This window comes from Canis lupus, chromosome 36 (assembly GCF_011100685.1).
Source record: "Canis lupus familiaris isolate Mischka breed German Shepherd chromosome 36, alternate assembly UU_Cfam_GSD_1.0, whole genome shotgun sequence".
Lineage (NCBI taxonomy): Eukaryota > Metazoa > Chordata > Mammalia > Carnivora > Canidae > Canis > Canis lupus.
Window position 1 is genome coordinate 15,247,501 of NC_049257.1, and position 27,172 is coordinate 15,274,672.

General features: G+C 39.5%; 1 protein-coding gene across 15 annotated transcripts in view; it reads left to right on the forward strand.

The window, feature by feature from the left end:
• The window catches only part of MYO3B (myosin IIIB), a 430,360-nt gene that overhangs the window by 137,476 nt on the left and 265,712 nt on the right, over positions 1-27,172 (forward strand). For 14 of the 15 annotated variants that reach the window (XR_005384676.1, XR_005384677.1, XR_005384679.1 and 11 more), the window contains one exon: positions 22,607-22,762. The exons of the other annotated variant lie outside the window; for it this stretch is intronic. Coding sequence is in view for 10 of the 14 variants with exons in the window: in XM_038584790.1 (XP_038440718.1) it covers positions 22,607-22,762 (156 nt within the window). In the remaining 4 variants the exon portion in view is untranslated. The remainder of the gene's footprint in view (positions 1-22,606; positions 22,763-27,172) is intronic. 15 annotated transcript variants of the gene reach the window in all.

A 27,172-nucleotide genomic window follows, 5' to 3' on the forward strand; every position in this document is an offset into this window, starting at 1 on the left:
TTGAGAGATTAAGAGCCCTAGATCTGAAATTGAGTTGTATTCTAGCATTGCCACTTAGATTTTTGACCTTGAATAAATTACTTAATCTTTCTGAGCCTCAGTTTCCTCATCTATAAAATGAGAGTACTAATATTTATATAATAACCACTTGGGATTAAGATAAACTCTGCTGTGATAGAAAATCCCAAGTAACAGTGGCTTAAATAAGGTAGATTTTAATTTTCTTTTCACATGAAATAAGCTGGGAGGTAGGCCATAGAGGTACTGCCGATATGGCAGGACACCTGGCAGCCACTGAGGTTTCTGCCCTTGTGCTGCCCCATTAAGTGTGATTTCCATTTCCAAAGGCACCTCATGGGCCAAGATGGCTGCTGTAGCTCCAGCATTTACCTACTTGTTAGAGCCAACTGGAAGGAGAGAAAAACAAGTTTCCTTACTTTAAGAAGACTTTCTGGCAGTTTCATGCCGCATATCATTAACTACAACTCAATCACACAGGCACACCTACCTACAAAGGAAGCTAAGAAATACAGTCCTCTAACAGGGTGGCCTTGGGCCCAGGACAGTATCAGCATAATATCTTTAAGTAGCATGAAGAGTGGATACATGGGTTAAGTCTGCACTCATGCTACCTTATGGTGTTGCAAGAATTAAATGAGATACAGACTGACAGCTCAACAAATGTGAATGATAATGATGAATATTATAACTCAATAGCAGTATCCTCAAAAGAGATATGAGAGGAAGGAGGGCCATTATGATCCATGGGGTGATGAGTCACAACAGAATGGGTCACGAGGGGCAGTCATGATCCCTGCTGATACTGATCGAGGGCCTGGGAGGGATGGGGAAAGAAAGGACAAGGTGGGGACATGAGTAGCCAGGTTGACACCCTTCCTGGATCTTCTCTTAAGAGCTGTGATGTTCTTCTGGTTCAGTGCTAAGCTCCCCGCTTTCTGCTTGCTGGTCTATTCCCTGGCTACCATAGTTTCCACTGTGGAATTTCCACAGGCTCTGGTGCAGAAGGAAACCTGGCTCTGGGTCACTAAGAATTTTAATTAAAAATGGAAATGAAGGCTCATGTCACCAGTACTACATTCTTCCAGCCCACTGATGATTTCTGGCAGGGATAAAAATAACAGACATAGCCTGTTGGCATTAATGAGAAAAGGGTTGCTTTTTTTTTTAATAGATTCAAAATTTATAACAGCGATATTAAATATAATGAGCAATCATAGATTCTCTTGGTCTTCCATCTCCTTTTAGGTATGTATGCAGCTTCCAGCTGACTTTCTAGTATTATAATTTAGAACCTCCTAAGGAAATAAGGAACCTCATCAAAAACATGATATAGGCATCATACCAGGTCAGTGAGCTAGAGGGAAAATCCCATAATTGATTGTTTTAAAGATCTTATTTGAGAGAGAGAGAGAGAGAAATGCAAGAGCTGGGGGAGGGGCAAAGGCAGAACCAGGCCTCCCACTGAATTAGGGAGTCCAATGCGTGGCTTGATCCCAGGACTCTGAGATCATGAGTTGAGCTGAAAGTAGATGCTTAACCCACTGAGCCACTCAGGCAACCCCCTCCCCCATATTTGGTTTTGAATGTGAAAGACTATTGAATTTTTTTGAAAAAAGAATCTTATTTAAGAAGGCTATATTTTAGTGAATAGTGGGAATTCTTTCCTTTAAGGGAAGCCCAAAGCTTAAATCCTTAGGCTCAAGCAGTGCTCCGCATGCATGTACAGAATGTTTGGCTTTGATGAGCCCATGTTATAGGTTGAATTGTGTCCCCTAAAACTTGCTATGTGGAAGTCCTAATGCTCAATGTCTCAGAATATAACCTTATTTGGAAAAAGCGTTATTATAGATGTAATTAGTTAGAATGAGATCATACTGGAGTAGAGTGGGCCCCTCAACCAGTGTAACTAGTGTCTTTATATAAAGGAGGAAGTAGGGACATAGACATGCACACAGAGAGAGTGCCATGTGAATAATGGAGTTATGCTGCCATAAGCCAAGAAACAACCCAAAGCTAGGAGAGAGAGGCCTGAAACAGATCCTTCATTAGCACCTTTGACAGAGCATTGCCCTACCAACCTTGAGTCTTGATCTCAGATTCTGAGCTTCTTGAGTTGTGGGACAATAAATATTTCTTGTTTAAGCCACTGAGTTTGTGGTACCTTGTTACAACAGCCCTAGGATATGAATACAATCCAAGACTTGACAGCTACAGGACCTTACCTCATTTGATTTCTCCAGAACTCTGCTTCCTTAGGTGTGGGTGAGAATAGCAATGTCCACCTGTCTACCAGTAAGGATCAAATATAAAAATTTTTATTTTTTAAAGATTTATTTATTTATTTATTTATTTATTTATGAATGAGAGAGAGAGAGAGAGAGAGAGAGAGGCAGAGACACAGGGGGAGGGAGAAGCAGGCTCCATGCCAGGAGCCTGACGCGGGACTCGATCCTGGAACTCCAAGATAGCGTCCTGGGCCAAAGGCAGGCACTAAACCGCTGAGCCACCCAGGAATCCCCCAAATATAAAAAATTTTAATACCGTGGAACATCATCACAAGGTCAAGTATTAGTATTATACCATAAAGCCATGGCATTTTCTTCCTTGCTTGCTTCCTTCCTTTTTTTCTTCCTTATTCCTTTTTGTTTTTTGTTTTTTTAAATGTCTTAAATGTCAAGGGTTTATGTTAAATTCCTCCCAAGCATAGTGCCCAATAGTAAAAGAGGGGTATTTCTGTAATCATCAATATTTGCTGACCTTCATTGAGGACTTTAACAATCAAATACATATTCTGTGCTAAGATATCTTAGTCAAATGTGCCTGTCTGAGAGGAACAAATTACATAGAAAGAGATGGCAGATTGGCGTCATCTTGTATCCCAAGACTGATCACTTGATTGCCTTCTTAGAATGCTGTGTTAGAAAAATACTGAGGCTGTGTCCAGGATAGAGGATCATGATGATCTAGTAATAGTTTTTATGACCCTGAACTGGAGTAACTGTATAAAGGTAGCTTATACCTTTGTGGACCTAGAATCCACTTTTCTTTTTATTTATAACGAAGTTCTCTGCTTTGTGAAAATCTTTGTGGCAAAACTCATTTAGCCAAAGAAAGCTCACATTCAGCCAAATCAAGTATAGCCTAAAAGATGCCTAAGAGTTAAAATAAAAATAGTTGAATAAATTTGGGTTGTATTTGTGAGGAGTACAGATAATAACAGTAAGATTTATTTAAGCTTGCTATATGTCACATACAGTGAAATGCACTTGACATGTATTATTTCAATGAATTCGTTATAACTGTGACCATATAAGGTAGGTTACTACTTAGGAAGGTGAACCTCTTAGAAAATAAGTGACTGGCCTAATGTTTCACAACTAGTAACTGACAGAGCTAGGATTCAGACCCAAGTCTGTATCTAATCCAGTACATGTTCTCAAGCTCATGGTGTTGTGTGTGTGTGTGTGTGTGTGTGTGTGTGTGTGTATTTAATTTAGGTGAAATTCACATCCATATTGACACATTTTAAAGGAAACATTCAGTGCCATTTAGTACATTCACAGTGTTGTACAACAACCTCTGTCTAGTTCCAAAATATTTTAATCACTCCCCCCAAAAAGCCCTGTACCATTAAGCAGTTATTCTCTGTTCCTCTCTACCCTCTCGCCCCTGAAAAACACTAATCTGCTTCCTGCCTCTATGGGTTTACCTATTTAGTATATTTCATATAAATGGAATCATACAGAAGGTGATTTTTGGTGTTTATCTTTCACTTAACATAATATGTGGAGGCTCATCTATGTTGTAGCAGGTATAAGTATTTCATTCCTTTTTATGGCTAAATCTCTGTTTTTGAGGCAAAATGTCAGCAATTACTCCATTACACTTTCCACTTGGAGACATGAAGAGAACCCAAGTTTGGTGGCTGAGATATCTTTTCCAGTTTTCCCTGTCAGGCCCCACATCATGTGATAGGTGAATAGACTGAGTACTGTCTTCTTCTTTTATACGCACATAAGTAAGGAGCATTTGGACATGATCTTGATCCCCTTCATATCTGGGGCCAAAGCACCTAGAGGCTGTAGGAATAGGAGCAGTGGCTATAGCCAAAATATGTAGTTTCCCTATTCTCCCAATTTAGGATAATAGTTTTGCTATTGGGCTTCTTTTGGGTGCCTAGAACATTCCATTGTACAGGTGTCTGGTGTTCTTGGGTGATGATTCAGCTCTTACTACAACTAGAGCAACAGCTTCCATATTACTATTTATAGTTCTGCAACTATAATCACTGTAAACCACCTTCCGTAAAACAGTGAAGCCCAAACTGATCGAGTCATGCCCTACTTGTTATTAGGCTGTGGCTATGGCTATCTATTGCCAGGACACACTTGAAAGGCTTTAATAACATACAAGGTCATTTAATATATGGACTCTGTATATGCAATAGTATTTTCTCCTCCTTACTTGCTGTATACATTCTAGTAAAATTGAATTAAGTGGTGTTTCCCTTTACTTCCCCAGGAAGACTCAAAGTCCCTTTCCTTCATGCTTGTGTGTCAGCATGGTGCCTTTTACAGACATTTATAACAAAGTGGGGGGCAGAGGAGAGTGGGTCTAGCTATCCTGAAATGGTTTATACATCAGTTTCCCCACTCAAACTGTGAATTCCTTAAGCACAGGAATTATATCTTTTTTGCTTTTATTCCCAATATCTGGCACAGTTTTTAGCTCATGACAGGTTTCAGTAGACATCAGTACATTTTGAAGAACCAAAAATTGTAGAGAGGAAGTGATAGCCTCAAAATCATACATAGCATATGATGGATTTGGGTTAGAAGTTGAATGTCAGTACTCATGGTCTTTGTAAATCTTTCCTAACTGCAAACATAGTATGAAGGAAAAGAATGTGAGGTTTAAAAAAAAAAAAGTGGACAGCCCAGGTGGCTTAGCGGTTTAGTGCCGCCTTCAGCCCAGGGCCTGATCCTGGAGACCCAGGATCAGGTCCTGCGTCGGGCTCCCTGCATGGAGCCTGCTTCTCCCTCTGCCTGTGTCTCTGCCTCTCTCTCTGTGTAATAAATAAAATAAATACTATAAATATTTAGAAAGAAAGAAAGAAAGAAAGAAAGAAAGAAAGAAAGAAAGAAAGAAAGAAGAAAGAAAAGAAAGAAAGAAAGAAAGAAAGAAAGAAAGAAAGAAAGAAGAAAAGAAAGAAAAGAAAGGAAGGAAGGAAGGAAGGAAGGAAGGAAGGAAGGAAGGGAGAAAAGTGGTCAAATGCACTCCCCAACACACTTTCCCAAAGAAAAACTAAAAGTTTAACCATCAGAAATATGATAAGTTTGTTAAAAGTGAATGATGTAGCCATAGTTAGCTGTGAATTCTTTTTTTTTTTTTTTGGTTGCTTTGAATATATGAAAATGATATCAGGGGATCCCTGGGTGGCGCAGCGGTTTGGCACCTGCCTTTGGCCCAGGGCGCGATCCTGGAGACCCGGGATCGAATCCCACATCAGGCTCCCGGTGCATGGAGCCTGCTTCTCCCTCTGCCTGTGTCTCTGCCTCTCTCTCTCTCTGTGACTATCATAAAAAAAAAAAAAAAAAAATTTAGAAAATGATATCAAAACAGGTCTTTCCTGGCAGTCTCAGTGGTTATACCTTTCCAACAGTTTCTGCATATTCCGCTCCATTTCCCCCCATTCTCCCTACCCTGCCACCCTACTTTCCCTATTTTTCACACCACCTACACTATCATCAGGTTCAGAATTCCAGGGAAAGGTTGAAGAGGAGACATTTCTGAACCTGGGATTAAGATAAAGAGCTATGTCTTCATGGCTTATGATGTTTCAGGACCTCAGTCAATGACGTGATCTTCTGCAGGGCTGGCAATTTCCTCCAAATGTAAACATCATGCCAAGGCTGCCTAAGGGGCAGTATGCAGGTGTGATGGATGAGAATCAAGATGTGGAGAATTTTGAAGCCTATGATCTAGACTTTGTTTCCTCTCTATAAAATAAGAGCAGGGGCACATCTCATAGTTATGTTAATACATTCTTCACACCAGTAGATATTACCAAGGGAAAATGATTTAGGAAGATGGTAAGCAGAAGATTATTGGATAACTTTGAGGGATTTTTGCCTTTAAATGTTTCAATGCAAGAATTTCTGTGAAAGGGAATCTTTAACTTTATACTTCTCCAAAAATGTAACAATGACAGGCCACATATAAAAAGGAAAGGCCAAAAATACTACTAGGGAAGGAAGGAAGGAATCTAAATATTGAGGCAGATCAGAATGGAATACAGAATGCTCAGCTGGGCTGAAGTCATAAGTCTGCTGGGATCAGAACTAAGCAGCAATGGCTTTAAGTGTGGCTCCTGTGGATAAAAGGACTAAGAGGGCTCCAAGCAATATAGCGTCCAGAATTGAACTCCTGCCTGAAGCCAGTGTATGGGGTAGTTCTTGTAGGCTGAGGAAAAGAATGGAATAAGGGAGAAGTCATATGATCCTGTGCTCTAACTATAGCAGTTTCTTCTGTGTTGTTCTCTAACACCTGGGGAAGTGCTGACCATCACCTGGGATTGTGGCTTTCAGCCAGCTTCTGGGTGAGAGAGGTAGGATATATAAGCAGCTAGACCTTCTGCTGCCACAATGATGAGCTCTTTCATATACCTAATAAAACCTTGGGGCAGGAGCACAAAATGGCATTCTAAAACCTGGTTCTGAGCTAGAGACTTAGGGAGCCAAGAAGACACAGTCCCAAAGTAATTACATTAAGAAGATGAGCACACAGAGAGAAAGGAAGAGAGAGGGCAAAATTCTCCTCATCCTCCTCAAAGTGAGCCTGACAACTGAAATTTCAAAACATAGCAAGAACTCTAAGGCTAAGAAAGACAGCTCACCACCACAACGAATGAAACATAAATTCATTTGAAATGAAATAATTTCATAGAACAGTCTGAAAGGGTAAAAAAAAAAAGTAACTTTTGAGTATAAAGAAGGAAAATGATTTGGGATGAATTATAAACAATCATAAAATTCAGGGGGGGGAGTGCATGGTTAAGGCATACGTAGATTCTTTTGCTCAAGAAGAGGAGAGAACTACTGGAAAGTTTATAGTTAAGCAAATATTTTGAACATGCAGGATAATGACTAAAACTATAGGAAAACAATGTCTAGTTTCTGAAACAGAAGGAAAAAAGGGTCTACTAGAAAATGTTATCAATCCAACAGAAGCCAGGAAATGAGAAAAAGAATTAGATGGGAAAGATGATAAAAAGATTTCTACTGATATCACAGTGCTTTTGAATTATCAGGCAGTCAGTTTTTCCCAAGATCTCTAGTCTGTGAGCAGTGATATTTAACAACTGGCTGAGTGGGGCAAGGGCGCTGATTCATATCATTTACTGATTTTGTGGTATAAATACCCCCACCGTGGCCAATTTCAGGCTACCAGTGTAACATCAATCGGTTTACAAAATTCCTGAAAATGTAATAATAATGTCTAGGGAACTTGTATATACTGGCTCAGTACACCACTATTTGGGATAGACAGGCTTTTTCTCTATGGTCTTCATTCATTCATATATTCTGCATATAACTTTTGATAATAAAATAAAAATTAAGAAAAACATTCTCTGCATTTAACTTCTCTAACTGAAACCATATGGAAATTTATTGGGAAAACAGGAGTTGGTGGCATTTTGTTATTAGAGTATTTATCATACAGTTATGGAAGGTTAGTAATTTATGATCCTTGCTTGCAAAGCCAGATCAATACAGAGATAAATGTCCTCAGCACAATAGAATTTATATCCTCCACATGATAATTGACCATTGTGTCATACATTCAATTATTCATCTCATTATGTGATATAATGAGCAGGAAGTTCAATATATATGTGATTTATTAATATACAATATAGTGTGAAACCCATGGCCTATCTAACCCATTACCTGTCCTTGGCAACATAGTATACAGTTGTCTTCTCCAGCAATAGGATCCCACAAGGAGGATGATCCACCCCTTTTAACACTAGACATTTGCTTAATTAGAACAGATGGGGGAAATGCCTGAGCTGACATTATTCCCTCTCTTCCTTTTTTTCTTTTCCCTTCTTTCTAATTATGGGTTTGTAGTTCTTTTCTTTTCTTTTCTTTTCTTTTCTTTTCTTTTCTTTTCTTTTCTTTTCTTTCTTTCTTTTTCTTTTTCTTTTCTTTTCTTTTCTTTTCTTTCTTTTTTCTTTCTCTTTTCTTTTCTTTTCTTTTCTTTTCTTTTCTTTTCTTTTCTTTTCTTTTCTTTCTTTTCTTTCTTTTCTCCTTTCCTTTCTGTTACTTCCCTTCTCTTTCCCTTCTTTTCCTTCTCTTTTTTGTTCTGTCTCTCTTTTCTTTCTTTCTTTTTCCTCTAGAGCACAAGTGGCTCATCCCAGAGTAGGGTGATGGGTAAATGGTACTGAAAGAGCCTTTCATGTTTACTGATTTACAACTTTGAGTATATTTGGCAACACGGGTCATTCTGCATCACCTGTCTGTGTATGTCACTGAGTTAAGTAACTTAAAGCTTGGGACACAGATAGTCCTAGAGCAGGGAATAGGACATTCCCAGGAGAGAGAATGAACAGGGAAAATGAAAACAGAAAACTAACCACTTAGAAACCTATGCATAGAGCTAGTTTACTAACAGTGGGAGTAGGAGCCATCCCAACCCCCACCCCCCTTTCTTTCTCAACCCCTGGGAACATTTGTTGCCTGTAACGTCTGTGCTTTGCTTTGCTAGGGTTAATCAGGGGGCCTATTATTCAGCAAATTAAAGGCTTGGCTGCCTGAGAGTTCCTTTCAGAAAAGATTAGGGTCTCTGATGAGGCTTTGATGTAATAGATGGAGCAGTTCTGCTCCTTCATATTAATGGAAGAGTGTTAAGGACTCCCCAGGCTCTCTTTGGCAGTTGGTGTCTTTACTCATTCCCTTGCCTAAAAAAGAAAAATATTTTATCTTACAAAAATTTAGTGCTTCAAAAAGGCACTGGATTGACATCTTCAGGGGGTAAAGTGTTCATTTCTTGGCCTAAAAGCACAGAGGCTCAGCACTAACTGGCTTCTTTGGGTGGCCACTTCCTCAGGAAGAGCTGTCTCTCCAAAGTGCAACAGAAGCATTTAGGTCTTGTAGTTCATTGCCCTTGAAAGCTTTTTTTGCTCAGAAGTTGGGCAGAGGGATGGGGTGGTGACAGGCATGATGATGGTTTGTGTTCTTAGGCACATAAACCAAGGCTGCCAACAGCTGTGCAAAATCCTGATTTCCATGACGTTTACAGTAGTTATTACCTGACAATATTTCCTTTAGGCTTTTCATTAGTGGTTAGGTTGTCAATGAAAATCTCATCTAGTTTATTTTCCCCAATTTAATTTCATGCCACCAATAATATTCCTATAATTGGCAATCAGCCAGTGTTTAGTCTATGTAAGTCTTTACCAAAAAAGCACACATTAAGGGAAGGATGCTAAATGTGGGCACAGTGTCAGCCAGACTGTCGAAACTCTTGGCCATTATTCTTCTCAATCTAATCTTCCTCCCACCTCCACCTCCACCATGTCCTAGGGCCTGAAATTTTAGTTGGGACTATTATTGTCATTATTTATTTATTTATTTATTTATTTATTTATTTATTTATTTTTTTAAAGATTTTATTTATTTATTCATGATAGTCACACAGAGAGAGAGAGACAGAGAGGCAGAGACACAGGCAGAGGGAGAAGCAGGCTCCATGCAGGGAGCCCGACGTGGGATTCGATCCCGGGTCTCCAGGATCGTGCCCTGGGCCAAAGGCAGGCGCCAAACCACTGCGCCACCCAGGGATCCCTATTGTCATTATTTAAAAAGCAAATTTGACAGTCCTATTGTTTCCATGCCCATTTGTGTAATGTTTCAGTCCTCTTCTTGTCCTTTCCCAAGCCCCACCTGTGGTATTAAATTGCTTCCTCCTCTGAGGAAGCTTTTCACCCATGGGCTAAATTTTTTAAGTAGTTTTCTTTTCATTTTTTGCAATGAATAGTTCAGTTGACCTTGAACAATTGTGAGGAGGGCGTTGGAAGCACCAACTCCCCATGTAATTGAAAATCTGCATATAACTTTTGATGTCCCAAAACTTTACTAATAGCCTACTGTTGACTAGAAGACTTACTGTTAACATAAACAGTTGATTAATACATATTTTCTGTTATATATATCATATACTGTATTCTTACAATAAAGCTAGAGAAAAATGTTACTAAAATATAAGGAAGAGGGCAGCCCCAGTGGCTCAGCGGTTTAGTGCCGCCTTCAGCCCGGGATGTGATCCTGGAGACCTGGGATCGAGTCCCACATTGGGCTCCCTGCGTGGAGCCTGCTTCTCCCTCTGCCTGTGTCTCTGCCTCTCTCTCTCTCTCTCTCTCTCTCTCTCTGTGTGTCTGTCATGAATAAATAAATAAAATCTTTAAAATATATACATATATATATGGAAGAAGAAATATTTATAGTATTATACTGTATTTATTGAAAAAATCCACATATAAGCGGACCCATGGAGTTCAAATCCATGTTGTTCAGTGGTCAGTTGTATATGGTATCTTGTCACCCTGCCTTTCCTTTCCTTGATGGATACCAGCATCTGTGGGCACTGCACTCAGCATTTTAAGAATCAAGGGACAGGACTAAAAACTTACCAGGTTGTTGCCAATAGAATTAGCTCTGGCTTAAGATCAGAGAGCTCTGTGCCTCCTTGCATTAGCCACTCAGGGAGAATTTTTTAAATAGCTAGTTCTTTGATAGTAGAAGACATCAGTTGGGATTGAAGAGTGTTCTAAGAAGGAGCTGTATGAAACTCACGGCCATGTTTACTGGAGGGAGTTAGTATTCATTATGTTATACAGAGTAATTTTTATGAAATCCCAGGAAAGCTATATCTCTAGTCTCCTTGGCAGTCATCATCATCATCATATCTTCATGGTTCTACAAGCAGAGAGTCTGTTTTTGTATCATGGATTTTAATAAATACAGAACAGGGGCTCCTTAGTGGCTCAGTTGGTTGGGCATCTGACACTCTGATTTTGGCTTGATTTCGGCTAGGGTCTTTAACCCAGGGTTGTGAGATTGAGCCCCATGTTGGGCTCCCTATTCATGCACACTCTGCCTGTCCCTTTCCCTCCTTCTCTGCCCTTCCCCCTGCTCCTTCGTGTGCTCCTTCTTGCTCAAATAAATAAATAAAATCTTTTTAAAAAGAGAAATTTAGAACAGATTGCATTTTCCCATTCATGTTGTCTGCTAGAGAACCCAGACCCAAATTTGTGGCCACTGCTACTAAAGTAATTTATTTGGTACTCTAATTTTCCCTTTATTTCATTTTTCTAGTCTGCTTGTAATTATTTTTTATCTTATTCCATGTACCTAAAACATGTCATTGTAGAATGCCTTAAATTGTTTCTAAACAAGATGAAGTTTTAAAAATCAATTATATATACTGATGGTGGGAATGTAAATTGATGCAGTCACTTTAGAAAACAGTCTTCTAGCTCCTCAAAAGGTTAAACATATAGTTACCATATCCACCATGATCCAGTAATTCTACTCCTAGGTACATATACCCAGGAGAAATGGAAACATACGTCCACATAAAAACGTATATATAAATGTTCATAGCAGCATTATTCATAATAACTTAAATGTGGAATTAACCCATATGTCCATTAACTGGTGAATGGATAACAATATATGGTATATCCATATGATGGAGCATTATTTAGCAAACAAAAGGATGCAGTATTGGTACATGCTGTGACATGGATGAACTTTGAAAACATGCTGAATGAATGAAGCCAGTCACAGAAGACCACATATATAATGTGAAACATCCAGATTCAGCAAATCCATAGAAACAGAAAGTAGGTTAGTGGTTGTCTGGGACTGAAGATGTTGAGGAGAAATGGGGAGTGACTGCAAATGGATACAGGGTTCCTTTTGGGAGTGATCAAAATATTCAGAAAATTGATTATGATAATGGTTATACAATTGTATGCATATACCAAAACTTTTTGAATTGTATGCTTTAAAAGGGTAAACTGTGTGGTATATGAATTATATCACATTAAAGCTATTATAAATGTCATTTGCATTAACTGATCAATTATAAACTTTGGGGACTATCTTTTGCTGATTTTCTTCTTTCTTTTTTTTTTTTTTTTGCTGATTTTCTTACACTTTTTATTTTCACTTAGTGCCAGACATGCACAAAGTAGTTAAGCCCACTTATTTTTAGCAGAATCTGCAGACTTGGAGATTGTGAATCTCTAAGAATCGGGATGTCCATCTCCAAAGGATACAAATCCTCTGCATGTTACCTAGTTCAGTTTATTTGATCCCGTGGGCAAAATCTGTTTGTTCAGCAGCAAATTCCAAGCCTGTGGGCATAAATGCTATCATTTTATTTCTACACCTTTTTGTCTTTGCCTTGCCTTTGCATACCCTCTCTCCTCTCTTTTGTCATCTTATTCTACCTGGTAGTGAAAATAAATGAGTAAGAGTGGCCAGAGAAGTAGGAATGAAGAAGAGATTTAGCATCGCACCAGGCACAGAAAGAGGAAGTTTCAAGAAGGTGGGGGCAGGTCAAAAGTAAGCCATCAATGACAGCATGAACATAGAGATGAAATAGAATGAAAAGTAAAAAAGAGACCACTGAATTGGTAATGTAAAGACTTGGGTTCCTTTGAGAGAGATTACATTTGGGCAATGAATATAAAAAATAGATTAGAATGTTCACCAAGGTTTAGCTGCAGGTACATCCTGTAAACTTAAATTTAAGTTGGCCAAAGATTTTACTAGTGGCCCCTTCTTTTTTCTTTATATACTCCTGACTTCAAGTTTCACAGCTACAACCAATACCTTTCCCTTCCCATTTCCTTAATTCAGACTGATGCTTCCTAAAGGACTCCCCTCTTTCCCTCCCTCTGGCTTACTCCATAATGTGACGCCTGTTCATTTTTTAAAGCAGAGATCTAATTGTGTTATCTCCCTGGTCAAAAAAGCCAGTTCAATGTGGCTAAGAAAAAAAACCTAAGTTTACCTGTTTACCCTCTAGGCCATGCATCTATACTCTATCTAGAGTCTGGATAAGATGTTCCCACCTCTCCCCCATGGCACTGCTCCCTCCCCATGTACCTGGCCCACCCCCCATCCTCACCCTTGTCTCTATTACAGCTGCATTATTCTGTTCTGCTTTGTTCCCATATGAGCCATCCATTTTACCAGTGGGCTTCTCTTCGTACTATACCCTCCATTTGGCATGCCCCTCTCCTACCCATCTGTCAATATCCCTTTCACCTTTAAAACCCAAGAGCCATTTCTCATGTGAAACACTTGTTCTTCTAGCTAGAGTTGTTTACTTTGAGCTACTCTGGTGCTTACACTTCTTGGCCTTTGTTATTATTTACGTTCATGTTTATTTTACTACTTGTTTATAAATTCCATGAAAACCAGCATCTCACTCTAGGCATCTTTTCCCCACAAGCACTTGGTGGAGTGCTATTCATAGTAAATACCTAATAAGTGTGAATGAATAAATCAATTCAATCCTACCTGATTCACTAAATATTTCATATATGTAAGTTTAGTATTACCCTGGAAGATACCTTTCTAATGGAGGCATATAATATCTTTTGTTTTTCACTCTCCTAGCTCTTCCACCCCCAGTCCTGAAGAGTTCTGAGCTTGTAATAGTCATGCACTGTAGTCATTCATTTCTCATAGGGGATGACTGGGTACTGTCCATTGCTTTTCTTATAGGGAAAAGTGCATACAAATGGGAATTATGGGGCATCCCTGGTGGCCCAGCGGTTTAGCGCCGCCTTCAGCCCGGGGTGTGATCCTGGAGACCCAGGATCGAGTCCCACCTTGGGCTCCCTGCATGGAGCCTGCTTCTCCCTCTATCTGTATCTCTGCTTCTCTCTCTCTCTCTGTCATGAATAAATAAATAAAATCTTAAAAAAAAAACACACAAAAAAACCAATGGGAATTATGGATTTAATTCTGGGCAGGGTAGCAGATAGGATCAAGGGAAGGATTAGAATTCATATATCCCCCAGCACTTAAGCCTGAACTAAGAAGCAGACCATAACTGTTTGTCAAAATGGTAATAGATTCTTAAAGAAATAAGCCAGACATTCAAAATCAGGAATGCCTAAGGGCTTGAACTCGAAAATGCCAGAGTTCTTTGCTTTTGCTGACTTGTGAGACCCTCAAAGTCCCTTCCTCCCCTAGAACTTTGTAAGTTCTGATCAGGATATCTATCAGACAGGAGTTGTGTCCATAGTGGTAGGAATTGCAATGAGAAAAAGTAGCTAATTTGTGGTTATAGTATTATTCAAGTCTAACTCAAGGAGCCATTGCACCTGAACGTTTATTTTAATAGCAGTCATCTCCTGCTTGGAATTGGGTATGCCATGGCTGTCTTCCCCAATGGGCTGACTTACTGTATCCCTAGCACCCCAGTGACTGGCCAATATAGCTGGCATTTATTGAATGCTCATTATGTGCCAGGATTATCTCATTTACCCCCCACAGTGACATTACTGCTTTACAGATGAAGACACTGAGGCCCAGAGAATTTTATTAACTTGTATATCAACACATATCCAGGGATCCCTGGGTGGCTCAGTGGTTTAGCGTCTGCCTTTGGCCCACGGCGCGATCCTGGAGTCCCACATCGGGCTCCCGGCATAGGCCTGCTTCTCCCTCCTCCTGTGTCTCTGCCTCTCTCTCTCTCCATGTCTATCATAAATAAATAAATCTTTAAAAAAAACAAACACATATCCATAAGAAGTAGTTAAGTTTGACCTTGATGACCGGCTTTTAACCTTTATATATTACTGCCCCAATACAAGGCACCAGATTTTTTTTTTTTTTTTATGTCATGCTTGGGAGAATGATGGTTTTGGAGATTAAGGAGATTATTATTTAAATAAGTCAACATACTAGTTTAAATATTTAAGATTGATAATATTTGATATATAGCTATATATAGGATATATGAATGTATATTATGATAATAATAAAGTGTAGTATCTTTTTAAATGGACTTGCTAACACCTAGATTATTTTGCCCTGATTCACCCACATTTTCCATAACCACTTCCTTCTGAGTTCAGCCATCACTTCCCTCTTTTATTACTCCTCATCTTCTGGAGTGCTTCAAGCAGGTATTTCCTTAATTTTCACCTGAAGCAGAGACCTTTAAAGAAAATGAAGGTCTGTGCCTGGTTTGCTGGCTGAGTCTAGGGCTGACCTGCGGTCAACATCAGCCCCTTACACAGGCTCCAAAGGAGTGCATGGCCGCTGTAGGGGACACTCAGTAGCACCTGCAGGACCAGCGAATGCCCAGATCTTTGAGAACTGACAGCACGGTAGCCTGAGAGATGGAGCCATCCCAGGATTCCCATCACCCAGAGATAGAGGCCTTTCCCAACCCCTTTGAATCAGAGGGTGGGATTTGAACAGATTATCAGTCCAATAAACTAGTCACTGAGCTGTGCAATGATGTAACAGTTCATTGTTTTGGAGGCACCCTGACTAAACTACATGGATGGAGTTGCCTGGAAAAATATTTAATTGCAAAGTGCTTTTCCCAACCAAGGAAGAAAGAAACAAAACAAGAGCAAGAAGGTGGTGAGTTGGGGCCACTGGTTACAGTTCTTAAGATTGCCTTAGTTGTAGGACACAAATATTGGGATCTTTCTTGGCTATGGTATGTCCAGTGGAGGGCATACCCATCCTGGTCTTCTGCAGCTGCCATATGATACTTCAGAAGCACAGATTAAACAGAAAGAAGTGTTAATAACGACTATAATTAAACTACCACTTCTGCTGTCACACATTCGATTGGCTTCTCTGTGGACAGCTTTTGTGTCCCCTGAGCTCTATCTAGACTTGATCTTTTAGCTTTGGCCTAGTTCCTCTTGGCCCCCTTCTCCTCACTTTACCTCTTTGCTTGGCACTTTTGTTCCTTTTTCCTCCTCCCACAGTAGTTCTACCTACTGTCCATAGTATATATTATCCTCCCTCCATCCCTGCCAGCTGTGACTCCCAGCTAGTACCCTAGACAAGCAGTACTTGAGGATTCTATCTTTTGGCTTCCAGCCACCTTATGCTTTTTCCCTAGTTGAGCTTTCTCTGGGTGAGAAAAGTTATTTCTCTCAGGTTCCAGGAAATGTAATGTTTTCCCCCTTCCATTTCCTTCCTGGGTTCCCTTGAGCTCACCTTGGACCTTTAGTGCTGCTTGCTTTATCTGAAGCTTAGGCTGACTTGCTAACTTTCTAAGCCTGCATCTGGGTTCCCTTGCCCTGGTATCTCAGGCAAGGTGGCAGCTGCCCTGTTGTCCTGTAGCCTGCCAACACAAATTCTGTGTGACCTTGCCACACAGAATCTGCACCTGTTACACATCTCAAAAGCAGACTCAGCTTCCTGTCTGAAAACGCTCTGTCCTACCAGGACTTTTTTCCTTTTAGTGAATACTATTTCTCTCTGATTGATAGCCACAGACCCTCCCTCACTGACTAAAGTGAAGGCAGTTCTGGTTCTCACTTACCTGTTTCAGGTTAGGACCTCACTTTCTTTTTTTTTTTTTTTTTAATTTATTTTTTTATTGGTGTTCAATTTACTATCATACAGAATAACACCCAGTGCCCGTCACCCATTCACTCCCACCCCCCACCCTCCTCCCCTTCTACCACCCCTAGTTCGTTTCCCAGAGTTAGCAGTCTTTACGTTCTGTCTCCCTTTCTGATATTTCCCACACATAACTCAAAATGGATGAAAGATCTAAATGTGAGACAAGATTCCATCAAAATCCTAGAGAAGAACACAGGCAACACCCTTTTTGAACTCGGCCATAGTAACTTCTTGCAAGATACATCCACGAAGGCAAAAGAAACAAAAGCAAAAATGAACTATTGGGACTTCATCAAGATAAGAAGCTTTTGCACAGCAAAGGATACAGTCAACAAAACTCAAAGACAACCTACAGAAAGGACCTCACTTTCTCACCCTAGGTGTGGTTAACATGCCGTTCCAGTATTGCCAGCAAGACTTTAAAACACACCACATGCAATATTTGTCAACTTCATGAAAACTGAAATGCAGTTAAACATTCCACCAAATGGAGAGGTGATGTTTCACTAAAATAACATATGCATCATCAACTTTCTCAGCCTGTCTTCTTTTGAGGCATTAGTCATCTTGGGAAAGTGCCTGTGTTTATCATAGTCCTGTCTTCCAGAATGGAAATTTCCTTCCAAGACAGAGCACCATGGGCTCCAATATTTAACCTATAATTAGTATATCCCCTAGAGGATTTTCTCCTTTTGATGCAGAGGCCTCTTTGTCACTCAGGCTTCTGTCTGAGAATGATAGGAACTGCAGGGCAGCAAGATGCATCATGAGGCAGGCAAATGTTTGCTCAGATCAAAAATGTTTAGATATTCTGTACCAATGCAAACACTTCACAATCTAAACCCATAAGAAAACAGCAGAAATTATAAAAGACAGAATATCAAGGAAGAAATGCGAAGAGACATAAATCCCAAGTTTTGATCTAGTTTTGTGTGGAGCAAGATTGCTTACCCTCCTGCTTTTCTTACTCAGTTCTCCCATATTTTTAGTTTTTGACTTTTCAGCTGCTCTTTATCAAGTGTGTTTTATTCATACAAACATCTGCCTGTGACTCTTGATAAATAGCTTCCTCTTGCAGGCATCTGATTTTTTGGTTATGAAATGGCAGTTTGCAGCGACAAGGCAGCTGTGTCTCGACAGTGTTATCGTTTAGGAATGGAAAGAACACAGGCTGCGCCAGCTTCAGAGTGCAGCGCACAAGCCCGACCTTGTTTCTTGCTAAGAAACATCTCCTTTTTGCCTGTCTCTGGCAGAAGCTAGGCTGGGAGATCACAGCAAACAGCTGCAACAACCTGTGTTTAATGTGGTGACACTAATGAATTCTGAGAATTAATCTTCATCCAAGAAAATATGATGGAAGGTACTAGAATTTCAAATTAGGTAATGGATTGATTTCCTTCAAGACTGGAATTTGCTTCCATTTTCTTCTGGTGGATTTCTCTATCCTATTAAAACCACCCACCATGGCCTTATAAATCCAGGGTAAATCCAGGTAGTATATCTCATGGTAGTTTTAAATGTTTAATTTTCTTGTTTTGTTCTGTCTCTTGGCACAGAGATAACTACAGCCAAATCCAGATTTTTAAAAATAATTTAAAAAATCTGGAAGTGAAAGAATTACTTATGAGTTTGGAAGAAAGCAATATCCCTAAATCTAGTCCTTATTTACCTTTTTCCAGAGTAAAGGACTCTGGGAAGAACTGAACTTGGGGAATGTATTTCCTGTTTGAGACACTGATTTCTATAAAACCGCAGCCTACAGGTGTCTCAGATGTGCAGTTGACGGTCATAGGCTTTATGTATCTCCCCTCAGTCAGCTGAGATGAGGACTCTGCTAGCATGGTGGGGGCCTACTACTGACTTCTCACAACAGCTTTTTCAGGGGTGTCATTTGCAGAGTCCTGGTTCCATTGACACCAGAAAGAGTCAGGGGCCAAGTTAGTTTGGAAACATCGACTTAAACAAGATCAAGCTGTTTTCTTTGCCCTAGAGGCTCTAAGAACATTTAATATGCTCATGTACATTATAAAACTCCAGACTTTTACTTGGTTAGACAGTTACCAATGTTTCCCAAACCTTTTGACTGAACACTAGTTGTATTTTTCAGTGGAATATGTTAGGTGCCTAGGGTTTCACTCAAGTCACCTTATGTTGGTTGGCCCACATTTCCCATTCATTCTATGCATTCCTTTATAAAAACTGCTCAGTCCCTGGCTGGGGGAAAATATTCTGCATCTGGAATTTGCAATTCCTGTTTTAGAAAGCAATCTTGAAATGAATAAGCATATTATAACTCCTTAGGTTTTCAGTGTTTGGTCTTCAAGTAGGTTGGAGGATTCTGTCATGTTTTCATAAAGGACATGGAGGCTGTCAGGTGTTCTTACAGACCCCAGGAGTCCATTCTGTCTTAATCTACTAAATTCCTGCCTGAAAGGAGAATAAGACGGAAATGGCAAGATGCCAGATATAAACAGCATGAGTTTAGAGTCTTAAGCAATAAAGAATGTACCCTAGTTAAAGTTGGAAAAGGGACTAAAGGAAAGAATTGTTGGTAGGCTTTCAAAGGGGACAGTTTTGGGGGTGCAGGGGGTTGTCCTGGTGGCCTTTTGAGTTCCCAGCTACACAGCTTGCCTAGTCTGGCTTCTTGCATTGCCCATCCAGTTTCCCGACTTTGAAATCTCTTCTACCTCTTCTTCACCAATTGAGTTCAGTTTAGTCCCAAAACTTCCTCTCAGACCTTCCTCACTTCTCACCTCCCTAGCTAAGGCCTCCCTGACTGACTCTCCCTGCCCTACCTACTGTTCTAGGCTGTTGCTTCTGTGCCATTTAAGAAAACACAGTGCAGAGGAAGAAGAGCTCTCTCATGGGAGTCAAAGGATTGGCCTCATCTCTGTCAGAACTTGACCTGAACTTCCTCACCCCATGAAAAATGGGGTTAGAACAGAAAATCTTATACCCTTAGCTCTGAAGCCCTGTGCTTTTGTGTGATTATTTCTTATTCTGAATATAGAAGCAAAAACTGGCTTTTGTTGTTTCCTATGTTTCTCTTGTCCTTCTATCTTTCCAATTAGAATGTAGTTCCTTGAGTAAAAGGGTCTTGATTCTTTATGAATTAATTTATTTTGGGTTAATTCTGGCTGTGTAATAAATGTTCGCTGAACAAATGAAATTATTGATATATGATTCCAATGACTTGGAGTCTAGTAATTGCATGACTTTTAGCCATATCTGTTCCTAAGGTAGTACTGTCCTCTATCAGTAAAATAGTAATTCCATTTCAGTCTGGCTGTTTGCTTCCCATGAGAAAAAGTATGCAAAAGTGTTTTAGAATAAGGCTATCCCCTCAAGGTCTTTATGCCCTTCTCCTAAAAATCCTCCAGTGCAGCTGGATATGTCACAACTCTGTTTAGCATTCTTCCCATATACACTCATTTTCAATTTTGCTGACCCAATGATATGACATTCAGCCCACTCGATTCTTACTGAGAGAACTAACAAATCTTTTTGATCATTGCTTCCAGAGAGTAGATTACCTACCATCTTCGTTTTTAGGGATCTTCAAGAGACAACAGATTCACTTTAGTTTCTTCCCTGCCTGATTATCTTACTTCATTATTTAGTTGCCATTTCTTACTCCCTCTGTGATATAGAGCGAGCTCCTCTCCAAAATATCAAATGATCTGGCAACCTCATTGGTAGGTAGCCTTTTTCCCCCACCAGAGGCTGAAATTATGAAACAAGATATAGCACCTTTAATTACATCCCCAAACTCCAGTAGAGACTTATTTTCATAAAACTGGAGTATGGGTTTCTTGGTCTCTGTCAAACCCTATCCAAAGAGCTTTAATTATTACAGTACCAGAAGGACCTTATTTGTAGGCCTCATCTGGAACACTGTCCCAAGGCCTCTATCCTGAGGAGGAAAGTAGAGACAGTTACATCCCAATTTCCCATTCACATGCCATGAATAATTTTCTATTAATGGATGTGACTCCCACCTTCAGTCTCAGCCCCAAGTTTACTCATTTGAAGTGTTGGCACTAGTCATCAGGCATTGAGGATTGCCCTTGTACTTTTGCTCTATGCAGGAATGATGTAGCATGACCTGCCCCAGGTCACTGGGCAGGCTTGATTCCTGGACTTCCATCCTATACATGCCCTCTGATGTAAGGAGTGTGTGAAGCTACCAATGGCATCTGTAGTAGGAACTCTCAGGGGACACAAACTGTTTTTTAGGAGTTTTAGCATACCATCCCTCAAGGCAAGAGGACAGGGCCATTACACCTGTATTATTCACCGTATAACTACCAAGAGGTTCCTTATTTTCCAGATGCTTAGGGAAAGCACATTTATTTTACTTCGGTTGTCACATATACATAGACAGATGAATAGACATGGAATTCAGGGAAGATGGCTAATAGAAGACATGAACATAGTATTTTTTAAGACTGCACTGATTTATTTTTGGTAGGAAAAGTAATAGATTATACAAAAGTCTCCTGAACCCATGAAAGTCAAATGATTGATTTCTTCCCGTGGCAAACCAGAGGTGGTATTTATAGTCGTGCAGGCAGCAGAATGGAGATAATCTAGGTTCTTTTGGCTTTTCTAACTGAAAGCTCCAGTTCCAATAGATAGGAAATCCCTTGAATCAATTCTAAAACTGACTGGGAAATTTACTGAGTATCTTTTCAGGATTAGAAGGTGAGGGATGTGAAAGTGGCTTGAAATGTAAACGACAAAGGTTAAAGCCATTTTGTAAATCCAACAGTTAAGGATTGTTTAAAGAAGTCTGCTTAAATGTTTGAAAAGATGTTCAAGATGAGGCTGATTTTTTTTTTTTTTTACCATTTGTGAATGGATTTCATTATTTAAAATATGTCATGTTTTAGATGTTGCTGGCATGTTCACTATTGGGAAAACTGGAAACATTTGTTTTATACAGTGGGCAGAATGGCATTTAGCCTTTATCCTAAGCCTCCAAAGTGAGCTAAAGACTGATAGCTTAAAAGGGCAGTTGTTGATATTTCCTTCTCCTATCAGGGGCAGCTATTCAGAATGGAAATGCAGTGGTAATTGGAAGGGTATTCATCAGATTCAATTTCACTAGAAATTTCCTTGTATCAGAATCATCTTGGATAACATAGGGGATACAGCAAAATGTACAATTGTTGTTTTCTTTGAAAAGGGCATTTAAATCTGAAACAGAAAGTGGTTACACCAGTATGGTTTTAACCAATTAACTACAGAGGAGCTTAAATGCAACACAGTTTTTACCATTTTCAATGGACTTTTTGTTCCTTGTTTGCATAATTCCATTCCAGTTCATCTCAATTATATTGTGGTTACTTCCTGTTCTGAGGTTTTTCTGCTTCAGAAATCATTAGAAATCAAGGTGCTGAAGTTTTTCTGTGAAGGTTTCTTTATGATTAGTTTCTTTCCTTGCACACTCCTGAATGTTTTTCCCTACCATCAAATAGTGGACATTTCATATACTAGGATTTTATTTGAAAGACAGTATATAATTTTATATGTTTCTAAGATACAAGACTAATCAACTTGACTTCACTGTAAACATTTTCCTGTAGTGAAAGTTCAGACAGAAAATTCACATTTTTTTTTCTCAGTGTTTTGAGTACTTCAAATTCAATTGATGGCAAAAATTTATTGTTTTCAACATGTACTTAACCCAAATTAAAATAGATTTTTGATGTACTGATTAATTTGGCCAGCAGAGAATTATTATTCTTTTTTAACCCTCTTGGCACATATGAATAAAGAGCTGTGTAAGGTTAGTGATGAGGTTTTATAAATGAACTTCTTTGCCTCTCTCTTGTATTCACAGAGGAACCAGGTATCTAAGGTTGTACTTTGGATTGTTTGTTGATTTTTGCAAACAGGTGTCTTATTAAGGATTTTGAAAAGCGGCCTTCTGTCACACATCTCCTTGACCACCCATTTATTAAAGGAGCCCACGGGAAGGTTTTATTTCTGCAAAAACAGCTGGCCAAGGTCCTCCAAGACCAGAAGCATCAAAACACTGTTGTTAAAACAAGGTATGGTACTTGGTGTCTTCCTACTTCCTCTCTCACGTTATTTATAAAAATGGCATGTCATGTGTTCTGATTTGTCTAGCATTAATACTGGTAATTATCACATCCCTGCATTTTTGAGAGTTTCATTTACATGACATTAAGTACTCCATACTCAATGGATGAGATCTAGAGCGCTTTAGAAACAAGCTGTCCATTTGTCCTCCTACGGTTAATATCTCTCAACTGTGGCTAAAAGACTGCTCTGCCCTTATGTTCTAGTTAAAAACCAACACACATATATATTTATATTTAATATGAATGTGGATTTTTTGTTTTTAACCAGTAAGGTTAGCTGTATGAAAACAGCCAGGGATGAGATTGTGTGAAAAATCTTTACTTGGCCGTTGCTGATTAGAAAGAAGAAAGTAGACTATAAAAAGTGATTTTGGAAAGATTACAAGTTAAACACTAGAAGATGTTTCTCTAATGTGCTCTGAGACCCTATTCTTTAATTAAAAATTCCTCAGAGACAATTTAGTATTTTTAAATGATTTTTTTTTCCCACAGGTGATGTCTATGCTATCCAAAACAACTGTGATTCTCCCTCCCTGCCTCTTTCTCTAAAGTGTAGATTTTAAGAAATAAATATTTATTTTCAGGGCCAGTTTCTTAAAATGGTATTCCATGGTGGTCTCTAAGAAATAGACCTTTGATTTCTGTCCAGATGGTGGCAGAATTTCTCTTTAAAAATATTTTTTTAATGTAAATAAACCTGCTTCCCAGCTCAGCAGTTACTTGGTTTTATAAAACTGGCCAGGATGCAGATAAGCTCTAATCCATTATTATTAAAAGAACATTAAAAGGACTGGAGGTGAAGAAAATAAAATTTCACTAGTCACAAGTTCTGGAAATATTCATGTATTCTGTGGAACATTGTTTACAAGTCAAAAAAGCATCGGAACTCTTGGAGCTGGAGGGATAGTTTTAAGGTGACTGTATCTTGCTGATTTTCCCTGCCACCACCACGTTCCCTTTTGAATAGCTCGAAACAAATTTTTTCCTGCTCTTTTCCCCTTTCCACTGTCATTTGTGTTTCTGTGGCTTACATAGGTAGAGAAAGTCTTATGACTTGGTACCTTTTTAAAACAGTAAGAACTTGCATTTAAGCCCTGGGGAACTAAAATCCCCTTTCTTCCCCTGTTTCTGTTCTTGTACACCAGTCACTTCCCCAAAATCACTCACCTCTCCCTCAGCACACACAGCACTAGCACCAGAAATGAAGATGAAATCAAATCAAACAGACAAAACAAAACGAAACAAAAAACCCAGCATTTAAATGCTCTAAGTTGAATCAAGCCTTTCCTCCTTTTTACAATGTTCTGAAATTTGCTGCAGAACAGTTTTTAAGACTTAGGTTGCAAAGTTATTCAGCTTTTCACATTTGCCGGACTCTGCCTGTCCAGAGGTATGTTCTCTTTTTAAAGACATTCCTTCTTTTTGTATAGAATATCAGACTCCAGTCTCTCTCACCCACTCTCTCTCATTTCTCTTTATCTTTTTAACTTCTTTGCTCTCAAAAGCCTTATATGGTGGCAGAGACTTCTTACAGAGTCTTTGTAATCTTCAGTTTCACTCAGGAGTTTGTGTTTCTTTGAAAGTCTTTAAAAAACAAACAAACAAAAAAACCACACAACCAGCGGTGCCTGGCTGGCTCAGAGTAGAGCATGCAACTCTTGATCTTGGGATCATGAGTTTGAGCCTATTTTGGGTTTAGAGATTACTTTATAGATAAATAAATAAAAATTAAAAACCCCTGCAACCTTAAAAATAAGAATAAAAACTTTAAACAGTTGCTTCCTTAAGAGGTAGGACAGTTGCTTCCTTAAGAGGTAGGAAAATTAATTCTAAAGGAAACACAGTACCTGTGAGACACTTAACCTGCCACTTCTCCCATGTTGTTACTTCCTGTTACTTCCTCATAGCAGCTGGCAATTATGGTTGGCTACATAAGTGTTTTTAAAGCCCACCCAGAAAAACTCAAATATCATTTGATGCTGGTGACTCAATATATCTAAAGTTGTGAGTTTACAAGATAAGGTTGGAAAAGAAAGAACATTTGAGGCAGTTACATAGATGAGTGAGGCAGATGCCCCACCTACCACTTTCTTGTACAATTATGGTCACCCAGAAGGCAGCCCAGTGTGGTGGTTAAAGCCACTAGCCCTGCCAGAGTTTAATCCCAGCTCCACCACTCCGGGACAGGTTGTTACATTGGTCTATTCAGAGGTTTCTTCATCTATAATATGAGGATTCTTTTGAGAGTTAAATGAGTCCATATATAAAAAATAAGTAGAATAGCTCTTGATACAGAGTTAACAATCACAGTATTAGCAGTGTAGTATATGGGGGGTCTATTTAATTCAGAGTTCTCCATTTCTGTTTAATACTACCTACTTCTTGGCTTTAATTTGTATAAATTCATCTCTTTATCATATAACATCATGAAAATAAACAGTACTTAGCTACTGAATGTTAAAAATAACAATTTCTATCTCATTTAAAATATCATTTATTCATTTATTTGTTTAAGAGACATTTATGTGTGCATGTGACAGGCCCTCTGCTGAACAGAAGGACTACAAAGGCAAATCAGATATAGTTCCTGATAAAGTACTAATAGCCCAGTGTGTGAAACAGACAAGAATCAGATAAGAACAATTCAACATTAAAAGTACCTGGATAAAGGGATGCTGGGGAACACCTGGAAAGAAAAGACCCCTGGAACTGGTGGGGAGATGATCTTTGTATCCTGAAGAATGAATAGAAGAGGAAACAGATTATTCTGGGTAGAGGAGAATAATGAGCAGTGATCAAAGGGCAAAGGTACAGAGGCTGGAGAGAGCTTAAGGAATTTGGTGAACATTTCGTTGGCATTGCTGGAGCTTGGCATGGAACAGGGAGAGGGAGAAACCAGGCAGGCAGGGGCCAGGTCATGATGGGCTACAGAGCTTCCATTTCTTTCTTGGGAACTCAGGAGCCAGTGAAGGTTTTTAAGCAGGCATGTACTCCAGGAAGGTCCTTCTGATTGCAGTATAGAGAATGGATTGGAGCTGGGCAAGGCAGGAACAGAGAGACAAGTGAACAGATTGTGACAATTTGCAAATAACAGACGATATTAAGGACTTAGTGGTGGATTTGATGAGAGAGAGCAGAGACAGAGAGAGAAGTGTTACAGGGTCTGTCCAAATTGGGCTGCCTCTCTGCCATGGTTAAGACTGCAACCAAACAGAAATTGTAAGACACTAAGGGACCCAGATCAGTAAAGAGATTATGCTTCCTTTTCCTAACCTACCAAATGCAATGCCAGGTACTTCCAGATATACACAAAGTTTTCAGCTTTCTTTAAGGGTTCTGCAGTGTTCCAAATGGCTCTGAGTCCCTCAGCTGGAGAATTGTTTAGTTTTGAGAACCAAATGCAGAGAAATGAAACCTACAGACTGTAGGGAAAACTGTCTTACTGTTCCAGCAAAGTCAGGGAATGTTCTTTCCACTTTAGTATTTTCTCCAGGGGAGAGAGAAGTTGATGGTTTGAGGGGAAGACGGCAGGTTCTTAAAGAATGGGGCAAACTTGGACAGGTGAAGTGGAGGATCTTACGTAGAGGGACACATTGAAAATAAAGAGGGAGAGGAGGTAATAGAGGAAGCAAGAGGAAGTGGGAACAAGGGCCTAAGAGAAGGGTTGACCTTAGGAAGAACCTCTAGATTGAGAAAGACACAGAAAGATTAGATGAAGATATCTGGAAAATTTGAGGGGTGAGAGTGGGATAGGGAAAGGGGGTCCTATGAGGCAACTCATGTTGAATGCCCTTTATCTTTCAAAAAAAGTAAGAAAGATGGTCTCAAAGTTGGGAGTGGGCTGTGGACACCAGGGAAATGTTAACTCTTTGGAACAGCCACTAGGAGGAATATTATAAAGGGTCCATTAAAGATGGACATGATGATTGCTCAATAGCACAGAAAACCCAAGAGGAACTTAACTGAATAGCATTCCATTGTAGTGAAGTTAATCACCATTTAAAATAATGCATGTAGAGCATTCAGCACCAGAACCTCTAAAAAAATGTACCTTTACCACCACTGCCTTTCCTATTATCTTTTGCAATTCTTAGTAAAAGGGTAGGAGTAGAGGAAGCAGATACTCTGGTCTTCAGATTGGAGGCTAACTTGATGGACATGATGGGTGGACAAGGGAGCAGAGGAATAAAGATGAGGAAAGTATCCTTGGGATCTTTTGGGGATTTGGAAGAAAGTGAGGCCAGAAGTGGCTTTTTAACCTTTGAGCCTGGTCTAGGTCAAGAGACTGGCAGTCGCAATGCAGATAAAGAGCAGATTCAGTGAGTGGTTGGTGAGTGGACTGTAGTAGAACTGAGA